Below are 17,188 nucleotides of genomic sequence, written 5' to 3' on the forward strand. Positions count from 1 at the left end.
TTCTGTGTATTTTGCTTCATGTGAGAATAACTGAAATGCAGTCAGGAAGACATGTATTGGTAGCAAATGTTGTATTAGTTTAGACTGCCTAAATGCAGCAAACTGTCAGCAAACAATAATTTTATCATTTCTCTTCTTCCTTCAGCAGGATGATGGAAATACACTGGAAGGAAAATATGGTGAATTTTGGTTCGAGTTCAACGGTGGTTCCCTTTTCAGTGTGACTAAATATGAAGGTTTTGAGGACAGACACTATGTTTGTCTCCATTCTAGCAGCCTCAATTTATATCACCAAGGTAGGGGTGGGATTGAGGTGGCTTTGGGGCTAGATTTGAAATTAACTGAGCTTGAAGGTTTTCAGGGAAAAAGCTGTATTTTTTTCTCTTTTCTGTCATAATATGTTGTTTGGTACAATGAATATAATTTATGGCTAATGTTTCTAAAAGCTACAGTAATAATGCAACTTCATTATAACTATATTTAGTTAAAGTTTAGCTCCAACTTTCCAGACAACTGCTGGTCTTTAGAGATATTGTGTCTTTGGCAAATTAGCTGTGCAGCCTATTCTTTACTATGAAAATGCACTCTTCCTACATGTTATTGGTTGTTTAATTGAAAAAACTACATGTTATCAGTGGCTGCTGTGTTTTCCCTCAGTAGCTAGTTGTCATCAACAGGTGAAGAATTTTGGCTGTGTAGCTGGTCTATGTCTGGTAACCCCCATGTAGTTAAACCTTTCAAGGTTTCCCCCTCAGATGCCTGTGAATCAGTGGTGGTCATGTTTCAGTGCAAGGCTTTGTTATTGTGTGTTTAGACATTAGCCTGGCACTATCTCATAAAATGAAGAGGAGACACATGTTCTTCCATGTAACCTGTAGGAGATTTCTGTCCTTTATTTCAACTTTGCCGTTTTGTTGGGCAAATAAAAAACTCAGTCCCTAATAGACACATTGAAGATGATAGCTAGAACTGTCGTTTTAAATATTGGATCACCCATAACCTTCCCTTCACAGTTCTTGGTTGTGCATGGCTGACTTCGATAATTAAAATCATTTTGTAGTCATTACAAAATGATTTTGTAATCATTAGGATTAAAAAGGATTTTCCTTCACACTTCATCAGTAACAGCTTTGGTAATTCATTCCAAAATCTCTTTGCAGGTTTGGTAGATGGAGTTGTCCCTTCCTCTGAAGTACGACTGCCCAGCACAATACGTCCCCATTGGTTAGAGCCTACTATTTGTTTTTCTGAAGAGGATGGTCTTAGTAGGACTACTTCAGATGGTGTAGGAGTGGATAGTCCAAGTATGCTGACTGTTGCAGTCAAAATCCAATCAGATAAAATAGAGAGCAATACAAAGGTTTGTGTTATTTGTGCTTTTATAAGTTGCGTTATCTCTGTTACATGGAAGCATCTAGACATGGAGTTAGAATGGTTGCAGATGAAGAAGCCATATAGTTCTCACACATTCATTTTCAAACTCTGTTAGAATCTTTGGGTGGGATTATAAAATTAAAGCAGCAGCCTAATTTACTAATTCTTCCAATGCTTCACTTTGCTGATCACACAATTTCTGTACTGAATGCATTTTTTTGAATATTTGACATTTTTTGTTTTTGTTGAGTTTCTCTGTTATTAAAACAGGCAAGAACAAATATAGAATTATACTGCAGTTAATTAGCAGTGTCATCTAATAGGCAGCCTTTGCTTACATATTTGGAATGGGACTGGTAAATGACAGTAGCATTCATTAGTGTGGCTGAAAGAGGACCTCTTAGCTGGCATAGTGGTGACAAACAGGTTGGTTGAGTTATCTAAAGAAAGGTTCTGCAGACCAGCAAAATGTGGGGGTTCAGCTGTCTCACACATGAACTACTTTAGGTTGGTACTCCTGGTAATTTCTGCTGAATCCCAGAGTGAATGCAGGCAGCCCTCCTGCCTGCCACCACCACAAAACTGCCATTTCTGAACTGTCCTGTTGCAAAAAGTATAATACTGTGTTATCCAGGGTTTCTGTACTGGAAAGCAGGGTTTTTCTAGACACCATGAGATTTCTGGGAGCAGAAGGGTGATACAGTTTCATAATCTAGACGTGAATTAGTTACATGTTTTATGTAAGCCAAGTCATGCAACTTTATTGTGCAGGAATTTCTGGTGGCTGTTGGACTACGAGGAGCCACCCTTCAGCACCGTGTGTTGCCTTCAGGTTTAAGCTGGCATGAACAGGTCAGGTTGCTACCATTTTCCTGATTACATCTTCAATTTCAGTCTCATTGCCTTAACTATCAAACTAAATCTTGATTGAAAATCTTGATGTTAGGCTGTGCTGTATTGTCATACTCTGCTCTTGACAGTGTTACTCTTTCTTTCCTGTTTCTCTTTGAGACCGTTGATAGATGATGATCTTACTTTTAAATTATTTCTTGTCTATTCGCTTGGTAGTTTTCCTCTCATCATCCTAATTTTCTGCCTATGGCATGTCAGGGAGGCTCTTGGCGGGGTTTATTTCATTCTGTTGGGGTTTGGGTTTTGGGTTTAGTTTAAAATTCAGATAAAAAAATCTCAGCAGTGCAATACTATTCAAGTATGTAAATAATCCTTATGTTAAAAATACCCACAAAACAAGCAAACGTGTTATTTGCAGTACTGAAAGCATTTCTGTATTTTTCCCTTCTGCTCACTTTATCCCTCAAGTCTCATTTTTCAGTTGTATATTTCCTGTTTTGTATTGCTGGAAAAGCAGTACTGGAGGACTTTGGGGAGGCAGTGAGCAGCAGTTTACACAAACACTTCTGAATGAGAGGGGTTGTAGTCATAGGTGTGGATGCAGAGGTAGAGCACAGCAGACAGGGCTGAAGCCCCTTGATCTGTGTGTGTGCACAAGGCAAAACGTGCCATTACACAGGAGCAGTGTCCTTGGATGTACCTTCCCCATACTGGATTACAGACAGTAGCCCTGGACACTCAGTCTGCTCCTGTTCATCCTCCAGTCTGTATAATATGCTGATTTTAACATGCACTGTTACTGTGTAACTGTGTGGAGCTGAACTTGGGGCTTTGGACTCTGCTGTGCCCTTATTTTCTCCTCAGCATAATATTCCCATGGTTTGTGTAGCCTGCTTTACACCATGTTGCTTCTTTGCTCTATGAAATTTTTCTGAAGTGACATTTCCAAGTGCATCACAGGCAATCTTTTTTTGGGGTGGGAGGAATCAAATAAAAAATTGTCAAAAGAGGTAGTTAGAAGATAAAAATTAAAAGACTAGCAGTGATAGTATGCCCCAGGCCTGGAATATTTTAAGAACTTCTATAGTGTAACATATTTGAGAAGGAGCTATGACAGATGTTACAGAGGAGGATAGCAGCTAGTTTTATGTGGTAGTACAAGAAAAAACTGTTTATACAATGAATGTGCACATGGTTCTGAGTGCATTTCCCATATCCACCCCTCAAGAAAGACTTGAAGATAACTTGACCAATGTAGAGTTCACTAAAAGTTAACTTTTTAGAGACAGAGCAAGGAAAATGCAAACACTATAATAGCACCTACAAAGAGGGATGAATAAGACTGTATTTGGGCAGTGTCTTAAAAATGCATTGTGAGGCTTTGTTACAAGGAGCCGCTTGAGTGTATGTGGATTGGTCTTTTCAATACCTTTGAAGCTGCAGTTTTTATGGGGTTTTTTGTGTTGTTTACATTCCATGCTTCTCTCTAATAAGATATTGAGTAAACATCTTTAAATATCTTAGGCTGTTCACAACTTTTCCTTCTACTAATCTAACATTTCATTGTCATACCTGTTACTGATTTTATTTTTTGCTCTTTTGTGATGTGTAGTTGTTTGTTAATTCAACAGATATTGAAGTATTAATATGTTTGTGATTTTCAGATTTTATATTTTTTGAATATTTCTGATGAGCCTGTTCTGGGATATAGTCCTCCAGCTACAATTACAACTTTTCATGTTCATCTGTGGAGTTGTGCTCTTGATTACAGGTAAGTAAAATGCAAGTGTGTCTCTTGACACTGCAGCTGTATACTTACTCTTCAGGAATGTTCAAGTTTGCATAGTATAAATAATAGTTATTTAGGCACTTTTGGAAAAAATACTTAACAGAGATCCTTTAACTAGAAGGAATTTAAAGTGGGATATGACTTGCCTAGGTCTGGGAAGATGGAGTTAGGTAATCTGTTAGGCTTTGAATGAACTTCAAATAGGTACAGAGCACTAATTTGTTTTTTCAATTTGTTATTAGGCCCTTGTTTTTGCCAGTCAGATCTCTACTTACTGTTGAAACTTTCAGCATTTCCAGCAGTGTTGCAGTAGATAAATCCTCTTCTACTCTCAGGTATGATTTAAATTATTATGAATCATGTAAGCTCCTGTAAAACTTGTAATACCTGTCTGCTTTTTTTGACCTCAGAAGCTTTCATGTTGTATAAATGATCACACTGGTTTCCATCTTTTGAAATACACTTTGCTCACATGTAGTCCTTCTGTTTTAATAGGTTAAATAATTTTGTATATTTATACTTTTTAGTTGTAGGGCTTCCTTTAATAACTTCCTTTATGCAATTCTGCATTTTTAATAAGATTGCAATGTCCTGAAATGAAGTTATGTCTATTTTATGAATTAGTAAGACCTTAAGATTTCTTATAATGTTACTTGGTGACAGTGTTTTAATTAATTGAATATTTAATGACTAATGAAAATATCTGTTACTTCTAATAATTTTCTTGCAACTTCAGTTGACTATTCATTCTGTTTCACCTGTTCTGTTGTGAAATATCTACCAAGTTGATTACTTTTATTGATAAAACCTTTTAAGTGGTCTTTGAAACAAATGTTCTGTTAACTTTATTTGGAGAAAAAAGACAAAAATACAAATGTGTTAAGGATTAAGGCATTATTTCTTATTCTAGGAAGCATCAAATATATAAATTGAAGTGTAAAAATATATAATTAGCAATTGGGAAAATATCTTGCAGTGGTTAATTGTCAATAGATTTGAAAATTATGAAAGGTTAAAGTGAAGAGTTTGAATTTAAGATATGCTTGGTATATTTGTGTTTTAAAATATTTTTTATATACTAATTTCTTTTGACTTAGTAATTGCACAGCATTTCTCTAAGCCTTTTTATTTCGTCTTGTTTTTGTCTCTTAGGATAATTTTAGATGAAGCTGCTTTGCATTTGTCTGACAAGTGCAACACTGTCATGGTGAACCTCCACAGAGGTAAGGATGGTTTAGATGTGACCAATCAATTGCAGAGCCTAAAGAAACAAAATTACAGGCAATGTTCAGTATACATAAAGGTTATTTAAGAAGAGGACTGAGGAAATAAGAAGCAGCAAATAGAATATGAGAGAATAGTGCTATGTTGATAAAAGTCTGAGTGCTTTGGTTTGGATTTGTGAATTCAGAAGTATGTCAGAGAGAAGAGCACCTTGCAATTCCTCTAGTATCTTGTCACAATTTACTAATGGGTATTTGAAAAAGCATATATTTAAAAGTCTGGAGTTTCACAGAAGGAAATTTTCTTAGAGATCTCATGAGATATATATTATAAATAGTTGAACTTGAAAGGTGCTATACGGCACAGAGTTGTAGGTTCTGAAAAGAATCATACCAGCTGGGTTGCTCTCATTGAAATAATAAGAACCTTTAAGGACTGAGGAACCTGAATCAATGTTTACCAAATGAGTTGGAGAAATAATGAAACCTTGTGGCCACAAACATGTGTTTAGCTTAGGTAAGAGATCTCTAGTAGGGGGCACAGTAAAGGTATGCCTTACAAAAGGGGACAAATAAGTTACTAATGGCACTGAAAGACTGGTACAGTATGAACATGTGTTCTCTCTCACTTCAGCTAAAAACTGATAGAAGGTTTAGTCATTCAGCTTCTGTGTGTCTTGGTCTCTCTAAATATCTGAAAAGATTACACTGCATGCAGATGGTGGTAGTGGGAGAGATACATTGGACTGAAAACATTCAGGTTCTTCATTTGAGTAGCTGAAACTTGAACTCTGAAAGTAATCCTCATAAAAGAAGGAAATGCAGAGATGTAAAAGGCTTTGCTTCCTTTACAGCTCATGCTGGTTTTAATGGGTTTATAACTGTACGTATATAGGGTTTTGCTATTTTCTTAGTAATCTTTAAAATGATCATATTTCAGATTATGTTCGTGTTATGGATATGGGACTGCTGGAACTAACCATTACAGCAGTAAAATCTGATTCTGAGGGAGAAAGAGTAAGTATTTAATCACAAACAAAATAAAATATAAAATCTTCAAGAGATATTGTGATTTGAAAATTATTTTATTATACTTAAAATCAAAGAAGGTTTTTCAGTTTACTTGTAGTTTTTAACTCATTATTTTACTAGTTAAGTAAAATAATCTAAAACCAGCTGTGTATATGCCATTGTTATGAAGCTTTAGGATAATTTCAACTTTATTCTTGTTTTTTCATTGTTGCTATCTAGACTAAACCACGTTTTGAGCTGCACTGTTCCAGTGATGTAATCCATATTCGTACCTGCTCTGATTCGTGTGCTGCACTAATGAATCTCATACAATATATTGCAAGCTATGGTGATTTACATCCACCTGCTAAGACAGAGGTTAAACGTGGAGTTAGCAAGCCAAAAATGAAGGTATTAGAATGGCAAAATGATAGCAGCTTAACTTTCTGATTCTTGGTAATATATTTTAATTTTAATCCCTATTCTATTTACAAATTATATGAGATTTTCTGCAGAGAAATTGTATCAAATTGTACAAATTGTATCTAATTTAAAATATATTTCAGAGTTAAAATAGTATTTTTTTCCTGCTTTGGTCACTAAATATTTCAAAACATTATGCTGTTTACCTTTTTTACTTCATACTTATCTAAAGAAGAAAATTCCAGGACATACATGAACTGTCCAGGTACTCTGATCTAAATACCCTGAACCATAATGTTTTAACCTACTTTAAGAATCATCCAGCTTGGTGTTTCAGATCACTTGACTATTTAACAAGTTAAGGTGTTTTTTCTCACAGTTTAAGAGCTGTGAAGCAAGCTGTTCTAGCAAAATCTTTTTTGACATTTGTTGTTTTTGAGATGTAACTATGTATAGTTCCTCCCCTGCAGGTAGAGACCTTTAGCCAACCATCTTCCCACGGACCAGGCCTTGCTGAATCAGAGCAGCAGATTTTACGGGATTTGATGAGTGATGCCATGGAAGAAATTGAGACTCAACAGACTGCTTCTGCCATCAAGCAAGAGTCTAATGGTGAGAATCCCCTGAAGGCATACCCCTACATATAAAGTACAACTTTTCTGGAAAGAAAGTGGGATTGAAAGTTTTGTATATGTAGAGATGCTGCAATAAGAATGGGAGCAGGTACTTAGGATGTCAGAAGTCTTCAAACTATGGAACAGATTCTTGCTTTTAATAATAGTAATGCAGAAGTACTTTGAGATTCTAGTCAAGTACACATTACTGAGATACTGAAAGCAGCAGGGAATAAATCTGTCTCTGGGACTCTGTCAAGACCCCAGATTCTCTAGGACTGTGAGTTGGTGTGGAGGAATAAAAACCTCTCTTCTGTATGTGAGAGAGGTCCAGGAAGAAGGTACAGTTTCAAGTCACAGGAAGAACTTTTTAGCTATAAAAATTTTTTTCAATTAGCAGATAGAACAAGGTAGTTGATTTTATCACAGGATTATGGCTTCTGTGTTATGGCTAGAGTGTAATTCAAGTTTAAATTTGATAAGGATTTTGTACTGCAAGTAGATTTCCATTACTATTTCGATGATCTCTGGTCTTCTTTTCTGTGGTGGAGGGTGAGCTGTCACTGTGGTACTGAAAGATTTTGATGCTGTGGTCTTACTACCAGAATAAGAAACTTGTGAATTGTAAATTATTTATAATAGAAATTGATTCAAGATATAATAAGCAAATTTCCTTGATATAATTGAAGTAGCAAACATGAGTTTACTTAATTTTCATATTTTGTATGATTTTCCCACCGAAACATGTTTTTTCTCCACTCTCCTTCAACTCTCAGGAGTTTTAGATGACAAATCTCAAACTCAAGAACCATCTTGCTCAGATCTCTTCCTGTTTCCTGATGAAAGTGGAAATGTCTCACAAGAGTCAAGTCCCACTTACGCTTCATTTACTCATCACCTGATAAGTGAGGCCATGGGAGATGTTCCAGCAGAAAGTGATGATTTCTGCATTCTTTTTGCTCCTAAAGTTGCTGTTGCTGTAAGATCCTTTGAAAATTACTAAAAAAAAATCCATATATAAACTGAATTGGAGAAAAGCTTATGTAAAGCCTGGGCAAATAAGCTATCATAGATTTCTGTGATTGCTTAGTGATGCTTTTCTGTTTGGAAGGAATTTGTGCATTGTTGCTGTTAGGAATAAGTGCAAGTATTTTCAAATAGATATTATTTTTCTGTATCAGCACTATGTAATTGTTCTCTCATCTGAGTGTTACATTAAACATTGGCAGTTTTCCTACATTTGAGTCATGTTTGATCATTGTCATATCAACTTAAAATAATGGCATAATTAGGAAAAAAATGTGTTAAGCAAAAACCAGCATTTATCAAAACAGCAGCTTTGCACATTTTCTAATATTTTGTTCATTTTTTCTTAATCTAAGATCTCAATATTTCTAAGGATCTAAAATCCTTGCCAAACCTCAGACAAAAGCTTGTGTGTCACTTTACACCAGTGTTTGCCCTCTGCATGTTGTCTGGTGGTATTCTTCTTAATAGACAGAAGCAGTTCTTGGGTCTCTCATTAGAAGCTGCATTTTCCCAGTTATAGTTGAGCTTGTTTGTTTCCAAAAGTGCTAATAGGGTGGCCTGGGCTCTTCTGTGGTTTTCTGCTTGCTTTCAACTAGTATTTAGTTTTGTTTATAGTTTGGGTGGGGAATTTTTTGTTTCTGTTTGGGTTTTTTTATTGCTGTTTTTAACTACTTCACAGGTTCTACTTTTTTCAGATGCTTTTGTCTGTACTGTATGAGAAACATTTCTAAACTGATCACATGTTGTATAAACTTTAGAAGACAATACAGAAAAGTTTTCCTTGTCATAGGAAGGAATTAGACATCTCAATAAAGAAAGCAGATCTCACCTTCTCAATGCTATATGTTTTTTTTAATTAGGAAAAAGAGGAAGAGCCAGTTATAAAAATAATGGTTGATGATGCAATTGTCATAAAGGAAAATCATTTCAGTCAACCTATAAAAAAAATGGATACAAGCAAGGCTCCGCTTCACTTTCCTGTTCCTCTGGTACGCTATGTTGTAAAGGAAATCTCTCTTATTTGGCATCTTTATGGTGGAAGGGATTTTGGGACTGCACCACCAACTTCTCCAGCTAAAAGTTTCATGTAAGTGTTTGATCTAATTTTGTGAATTAGAAAATTAAGAAATACTTTATTTTCTTTTGATTTGGAGTAATCTTATTATTCAATCTCAAGTCTCCCTTGCTTGCTTCTTGGCTCCCTTCTCACAAGGAATCAGTTGTAGAATGGTTTGGGTTGGAAGGGATCTTAAAGATCATCTAGATTCTCACTTAGTTCTACTGCACACATCAGAGTATATTTTTCCTGTGTCTTAACCTGGACAAGCTGGGTTTGATTTTGCTGATTTTTGGAGGGGGGTGGAGGGGTGGATTGTGTTTTAGGTAATATTGGTAGTCAAATTTTCCTAAAGAGATCAGGACTTAAGGAGCTAAGTGTAAGATTTACAGGATGTCATGTGAGAGAATAAAAGTATTACAGCCAAAACTAAGGAAATGTTTTATGAATGTTAATTTGGTGGCATACATGCTCCTGGTATTCTGCTTAGATGTGTTTTACTTGAACAAAAAGAAATTAATTGGTTAACAGTAATGTAATTTCAATTTTTTAAAAAATATAATTAAAATAGTAAGAAGTTATATCTGCTGCATTTAGTTTTAGATTAACAGTGAGATAACTTTAATCTCCAAAAGTGTATTTTTCCTTTTCATTTCCCCAGAAGTCCCCATAGTTCTCCTTCTCATACACCAACAAGGCATGGACGGAATACAGCATGTGGAGGAAGAGGAAGAAACCCAGACTTCCTAATGGAAATACAGTTAAGCAAGGTGAGTAACAGAAGCAGCTTCAGCCATGACTCTCTCTGTGGATATCTTTGCATGTTATACTCCTTTGATAACACCTTTCCATTAGAGTTGAGTACTATTTCTTTCAACAGTATCTGCATCTAAGCAATCACTTTGATGGTGATGAATGTACAATTTGTTCAACAAAAACTGTTAGTATTAGCATAGTTTTTTTTTTTTCCTGAATAAGCTTGTTTCTAAAGATGGAGGATATCTATCACAATATACTTAAAAGCTTTTGTTTATTATAACTAAGTTTTGCAACTGCTGTTCTGTTTTCCTCTCTTTACTTCCATTCTGAATAGGTATCCCTGTTATGAAATTAGGTGTTCTACCAAAATAAGCAAGACATAGATCTTTGAGAATATTCAGTGTATCAATTTGATAACTGGATATGAAATAACATCTAGTTATATCAGAGTATTGTTTCTGTGTTTCCCCTAACATATTTAGCACCCTTCAGGCATAAATATCTTACAGTATCTTACATAAGTATCTTTTAGGCTGTGCTTAGCTCTAACATAGGAACTAGATGCTTTTTTCTGGTGCTGTGAATAATATTGGCAAGGAGTTACATATATTTCATGTTAAATTGATCAATATCAGAATCTTCTTAAAATAAGATGTTTTCAAATGTTTCCATAAACATGAAAGACATTGCATAAAAATAAAGTCCGTTTTATAGTCTATGTGCATTTCTGAAAGTTAAAATTCATCCCATTAACACCTCAAGCTTGCCAGAAATATGTGATACTTAAGATAGCATTTTCTAGAAGACACATGACATTGCAATAAACAAGAGGAAAAACGGAAGCATTTAATATTCCACCTGGAAAACTTCATATGTAGAATGATAGCCGTATCTCAATTTGCAGATATTTAATGAGAGTTGATGTTAAGCACTGAAGTGGTATAAGTTTTTTTTTTCCCTACATGGATCCCTAACTTGGTACACGGCTGGGTAGTAATGTTTAAAGAAATGAAGGAGAATGAAAGGTGTCACAAACGGTGTTGCCTTGGAGCTGGATGCGGTGGGATTTGGGGAGCAGGGGATGGTCTGTAGTCACCACAGCTGGAAATGAGAGCTACATCAAAGGGTGGCTAAACGAAAATAATTTAGAATTGAAGAAAAATGCTGAGTTAGATTTATATGGAGTAAAGTGAGTATGAAAAAGGAAACAAGACCTCAGCAAGCCACTTGAGAAGGCAGGTGGCAGGGAAGGAACATATTTTTCTTAAGTATTAGAGGGTGCAAGATTCAAGAACTGCAAGATTGTCTGGTGCAGGCTTCACCATGAAGTCAGAAAGATGTCAGGATTGAGAGGAAAAAGCTGAGTCAATTTAAAAAATAAGTGAAATCCATTCCCTATCTTATGACAGTAAGATTTCCTTATCAAAGAGTCAGTACTCTTTGTTTTGGCTTGAATTTGCATGCAAAAATACGAACATTTACAGAACTAGAAATTGGAACATTTCTACTGCTAGATATGTAAAAACCTGAATAGTGTTCAGAAATCTTAATAGTATTCCTGTAAATTTAAAATAGTAGACAGCTTGAAAAGTTCTTATATGTGGTATACTTCCCTGATTTTTATTTTTTTAAAGAACTATTCTGCTGTTAAATGGTCTTTATCAATGAAGCTGATTGTGCTGGTTTTTTTTTTTCTTTTTTAAAAGGTGAAATTCCAGCATGAGGTGTATCCTCCAGGTGGTGCAGAAGGTGAATCCTGTCTGTTGGAGCAGCCAGTGTCACGACAAGTTTTTATTGTTCAAGACCTGGAGATCAGAGATCGCTTAGCTACATCACAAATGAATAAATTTCTCTATCTCTACTGCAGTAAGGAGATGCCCAGAAAAGCACATTCAAACATGGTATAGCTATGAAATGTTAATTTCTTACAGTTATAGTGATAGAATTAGCATTTTGGGGGCTATGTGCACTTCTTAATCTTGCAGAAACAGAAGCATGAGCTTGTGCAACATTGAAGTAATATAATTTGTTGGTAGTTATTTGCTTGACTCTTTGTGGCTATTAAGGCTAATTCAAAAGTCAGTTTGAATGTCAACATGTCAGGTATTAATGGGTTTGAGATTGTTAGTTAAAAAAACCACATATGCAGGACTACTTTGGTACCTTTCACAATTTCACATGCAGATTTGTAGTTTTATGGTATACAGTAGTCTTACTGGTTCTATGAAGGATTTAGTAATTTTTTGGAGGGTTTCTTTTAACTTTTTATTTTTGTATAACATTCAGAAGAAATTTTTATTCAATTGCTAAGTGGAATCATACTAGTACAGAGATTTAGCAGTAAATGTTTTTCCTAGCTGGTGTTCTGAGATATAATAATTGTGAATGTTAGTGCTTTTATTTCTCTTGTTGTTTTTTTTCAGTTAACAGTTAAAGCTTTACATGTCCGTCCAGAGTCTGGCAGATCCCCACAGGAATGTTGTTTACGTGTTTCACTAATGCCACTTCGCCTCAATATTGACCAGGTTGGTTGTGCCAGGACAAAAAATAAAATAATTTTTTTCTTTATTGAATGATTCATGGGTTTTCTTTTAACCAGATACTTTTAGCCATCGTGCATATTTTACATTTTCTTGGTGTGATACCTTTTTTATTTAATCTTTGGATCTCTGTTGTTTCATTTATATCCATGCTAGAACTTGCCTTCTGCTCCAGCTATTACAAAGACAATATTTTTTTTTTTATTTAAAAACTAAGAATATCTTAGACCAAAGTATTTTCTCAGTAAGTTTTCCTCCTGGAACTTCTGATAATCTCAAAGGGTTTGAAATCACAGCTTTTAAAAATAACTACTCATTCTTGAATGGTCTAGTTTTGTTTGTTCATGAAGTGACTTCATTGTTTTTAATGGAAAAAGATTAATCATTAATCCTGAAGTGGTTCACAACATGTTAATCAAGGGGCACTTGACACTCAAGAAATCCCTCTGTAACCTGAATGCTTTGTCTTGCCATAGCTGCAGTGGCAGGAAGAGCAGAAATTGTTTTACTTTCTTTAGCAGGGCTTTGTGTAAGGTATTTTTGATATATTCAAGAAACACTGGGGTTTTTCTAAAGCAGTAAGAGCTCTATATGTTCATGCTAGCAAATGTGAAGTGCAGTTAGAAGCATTTCTTCCTTAATTTGTCATCTTCAGAGAGCTACATGGGGTTTGGATTTTTTAGGAGCATAGTTAGGATTTCCATACTGTATCTTTCTTTCAACACGCATTAGAGACCAGGTTTTCATTTCACTCTTAGCAAAATTGAGCTCTGTCTAGTGTGCAATAATTTTGTGTCGGAAAAAATGGCCTGGAAATACTGCCATCTAGGGAGGAAATATGTTCCTTCTTGGTTACTTTTTAAGTCTTTTGTGTTTTGTACCATAAACAAAATTCACCTTTACAACTTCTATGAAACTAACCACAGCTTTTTTGGAAGCACAGGGCAGCATCCAGTCATTAGAAATACTTGATATTACTGCTTAAGCTTATGAGCTAGAAGTCAAAATGGAAAAGAAAGTCCAGTTGTCAGCAATGATAGGATGAATAAAGCACCAGTGTAATGCATCTGTCTGAAAAGAAAGCTGGGATATAATAGCTTTATGGCATTATTAAGACATGAATACCATAGATATTAATGACTTTTAATGAAGCAGTGAGGAGCCCTGATTTGTAATGATTTGATTGACTTTGACAGTATTAGAGAGGAATATAAGCTATATTTAAATACCTTCTACTGCAAATCAGAGAAAAGTTTATAGCTGAATTCTGAAACTCAGTTCTGGAACAGTCTCCAATGCAAAAGTAGAAATGATGAAAATAACCCTGAATTTTTAAGACTGAGCTAGATAGATCATGAAATCCTGTTACATGGAGCAGGGTGCAGTGGCTAAGAGGGTCTTCCTGGTTTTTGTCCTAGATTTCTTTGTGGTTTTTACATATGTTAAAGGATCAAAAAGAAAAAAAAAAGCTTTGTTTCATATCTGCATAGAAACAGATCTGGAATAATTGATAATGTTTTTAGAGAATCAGGTCTTTGCATTTATTTTAACCTGATTTTATTTTACTTTTTGCCATTAGGATGCCTTGTTTTTCCTGAAGGACTTTTTCACTAGCCTTTCTACAGAAGTAGAACTCTTAGTTACCCCAGATCCTGAAGGTACATTTCTAAAAAAAAATCTACCATAAAAGTGCTGCTTATTTGTCCTTTCATTTGGGTGCATGTCTATAAATTCACATGTGAATCTTGTGTGTATAAAGCCTTGTGTTGGGGTCTGAGTACTAACATTAATGACTGATTTTTTGAGAACTCAAAAGCCTTTGGTATTTAAACTTTTTATTTTAGAAATATGAACACAGGTCTTCAACACCTGGAATCTTAATTCCATAAAAGGAGGTTTAACCAAAATTGGAGCATATTTAATAAGAGCTTCTGGAAAAACCGAGGGCTGTGCATATGCTGTTGGGAGTTATTAGATAAAACTAATACATTGTCCTGCTTATTTATAAAGTTCTGTGTTAGTCAACTTCAAGCTATTAGACAAACATACTTTATGCAAGTGGTATTAAACAATGTATATATGTTGTTGAAGCAGTACTTCTTATCAATTGCATTATCTCATGCAAAATAGTATATATTGAAAAGCACATTTCCACTATGAAGTGTATTTGGATATTACTTAGCAGATATACTTTCTTTACCTATTTCTGTTGAGATGTCATGCTGAAATGCACAGCAGGTGATGAAGCACTCTGCAGTACTGCCACTGGAACCAGATACATTCTTTATGCTGATGCACTAAGCTCAACTTCAGCTGCATGTAGTAACTTCTGTCAAAACCTGAGAGAATCTAAATATTGCCCTGCTAGTAATTCCTACTCATAAGCATTAGAACATAGTAAGGGTGCAGTAATTGGGTAAATACAATCTCTCTGTAATCACTATGAAAAATGAGAGTCACTTTATTGTGCGTAACTTCTTTTCTTAGTCAAAAAGTCTCCTGGTGCTGAAGTTACGTGTAGTTTGCCCAGGCACGTCAGCAGCCTTAAGGAACCAAGTCCAGTCATTTCTTTTGCATCACAAAAGCAAGCAAATGAAAATGGCAGCATTGATTCCATGGATGTGGTTAATGGAGAGGATGATCAGTTCTCACAGGAAACGACATCATACAGTGATCAGCCAGTATTTTTCAGGTAAACTTTGGTTACAAAATTTTTTAAGAAAGTGTGGTGATAAACTATTCCAGACCTTCAAGCAAGGTGCATTTTTTTTGTTTATTGGCTGCTTGTAGAAAGCAAATATATTTGTTTTATCACTGGAAGGTCACCAATGATTTTTAACTTTTGCACACTACTGTGCACAAAGTAAAGAAGTAAAAATTAAGTCTCTGCCCCATGGAGAACCAGTGATGAGATGTTTTACAAATGCACAAAAAGAGCAGTGTTTGTATTCTTATGTCTAACTATAAATTATCTAATATGACCAAAGATGAGACTATATAAAGGAAGAGGATATAAGGCTATAATGGAAGAGAGGCATGAAATTAAGATATCACAAGAGAAACTCTAATGTAGCCCTGACTATCAAAATTGTAAGTTGTTATGCAGAAGTTTTTTCATGTGCATTCAGATCATAAGTGCCTCTAACAAAAGATGTGTGCTGTGCTAAGCAGTGCAGAGTTAAATTGTAATAACATGGCTGTGGTTCTATTTCGCCACATACATTGCCAACAGAATTTTTTATCAAGTTTCGCTTGCCCACAGAACCATCATTTTGTGGGTGTTTGCTTGGTTTTTTTCAAAGTACTCACTTGCAGGATTAGTAGCACATTTGCAAGACTTTAAAATTTATTACAAATGCTAACCTGAAATAGATGTAAATAAACCAAGAAAAGCTGAATTCGCCACTGTATTTTTTACATTTATTCTGAAGTACTAACACAGTAACTGAAGGATTTATGGTTTACAGAAAAGGGTATGATATCCTGTTCCAGGAGAATGGGAAACCATGAGTTTCTTTTCAGAAGGATAATTTAATTTCCTTTTCATATTTCTCACGATAATATTTCCTTTGTGTGTCCCAGAGAATTTCGCTTTACATCAGAAGTTCCAATACGGCTTGATTACCATGGGAAGCATGTATCAATGGATCAGGTTCGTGTATAATGCTGATACTATAGAACAAAAATTTGATGCTGTTTCTTTTGCTCTCCCCTCCCTGCTCCATGAATGGGAATATCTTTATGCTCCCTAATCATTAATGATGCAATTATGACAAATATAAAACACTTTCTTTCCCCTTTATTTCAGTAAATCTTAACCTCATTTCACTCTTAATTGGAAAACTAGGGGTGGATCCCAAATTATGGTTAATCCAGGATAGAACTTGAATGTCACATTTGTAAGCTCCATGATTGGCTTGAAATCATGGTGTAGAGCTGCAGTGCCTCTCAAAGTATGATACCGCTGTCTGATGCCAGAATCATGCATTTTATTTTATTTTTTCCTCATTGATGCTAGAACAAAATATTGTTGTTTGTTCTCCTTGTTTCCTTTCCTTGCAGTCTAGTAGCAAATGGGCCTTAGTGGCAATGGCAGCATCTATTACAGATGAAAAAACGCCCATGGTTCTTGTTAAAATGTGCATTCTTTATCACACTGAGTTCAGAAGCTGACATCAAAAAATCCTATTTGCACAACAAGACTTGTACTTTATCATGGCAAATCAGTAAAAAAATATGGAAAGCAGCAACTTCTTGAATTTGCCCAGATATCAGAAATCAAAACATGAAATATGGTAGCTTCAGAATGCCGGGAACACACTAAAGCCAGAAATATGTTTGCATAATTTATTCTAGCTTATTATTTCTGAAGAAGCCCTCTTGTATCCAGGTGTTTTTGGTTTTTTTTTTTTTTGAGTAGCATGTTAAGCCAAGTTTCTTGTTTTGCAAGTTTCCATGTATATTTGGGAGACTGGGAGAGAATATTTAGACAGAATACTTGTAAGTAGGACTTGAGA

General features: G+C 35.2%; 1 protein-coding gene across 1 annotated transcript in view; it reads left to right on the plus strand.

The window, feature by feature from the left end:
* ATG2B (autophagy related 2B) overlaps positions 1–17,188 on the plus strand; it is a 45,821-nt gene that overhangs the window by 21,201 nt on the left and 7,432 nt on the right. Inside the window, exons 21-37 of the mRNA XM_084208192.1 lie at positions 146–296; positions 1,161–1,360; positions 2,146–2,226; positions 3,891–3,997; positions 4,258–4,350; positions 5,168–5,238; positions 6,179–6,255; positions 6,490–6,660; positions 7,143–7,284; positions 8,063–8,265; positions 9,176–9,402; positions 10,034–10,142; positions 11,838–12,032; positions 12,555–12,656; positions 14,251–14,329; positions 15,159–15,363; positions 16,254–16,323. Of these exons, the coding sequence (XP_084064318.1) occupies positions 146–296; positions 1,161–1,360; positions 2,146–2,226; positions 3,891–3,997; positions 4,258–4,350; positions 5,168–5,238; positions 6,179–6,255; positions 6,490–6,660; positions 7,143–7,284; positions 8,063–8,265; positions 9,176–9,402; positions 10,034–10,142; positions 11,838–12,032; positions 12,555–12,656; positions 14,251–14,329; positions 15,159–15,363; positions 16,254–16,323 (2,283 nt within the window). The remainder of the gene's footprint in view (positions 1–145; positions 297–1,160; positions 1,361–2,145; positions 2,227–3,890; positions 3,998–4,257; positions 4,351–5,167; positions 5,239–6,178; positions 6,256–6,489; positions 6,661–7,142; positions 7,285–8,062; positions 8,266–9,175; positions 9,403–10,033; positions 10,143–11,837; positions 12,033–12,554; positions 12,657–14,250; positions 14,330–15,158; positions 15,364–16,253; positions 16,324–17,188) is intronic.

The sequence above is a fragment of the Fringilla coelebs genome (genome assembly GCF_963513975.1).
Source record: "Fringilla coelebs genome assembly, chromosome: 6".
Lineage (NCBI taxonomy): Eukaryota > Metazoa > Chordata > Aves > Passeriformes > Fringillidae > Fringilla > Fringilla coelebs.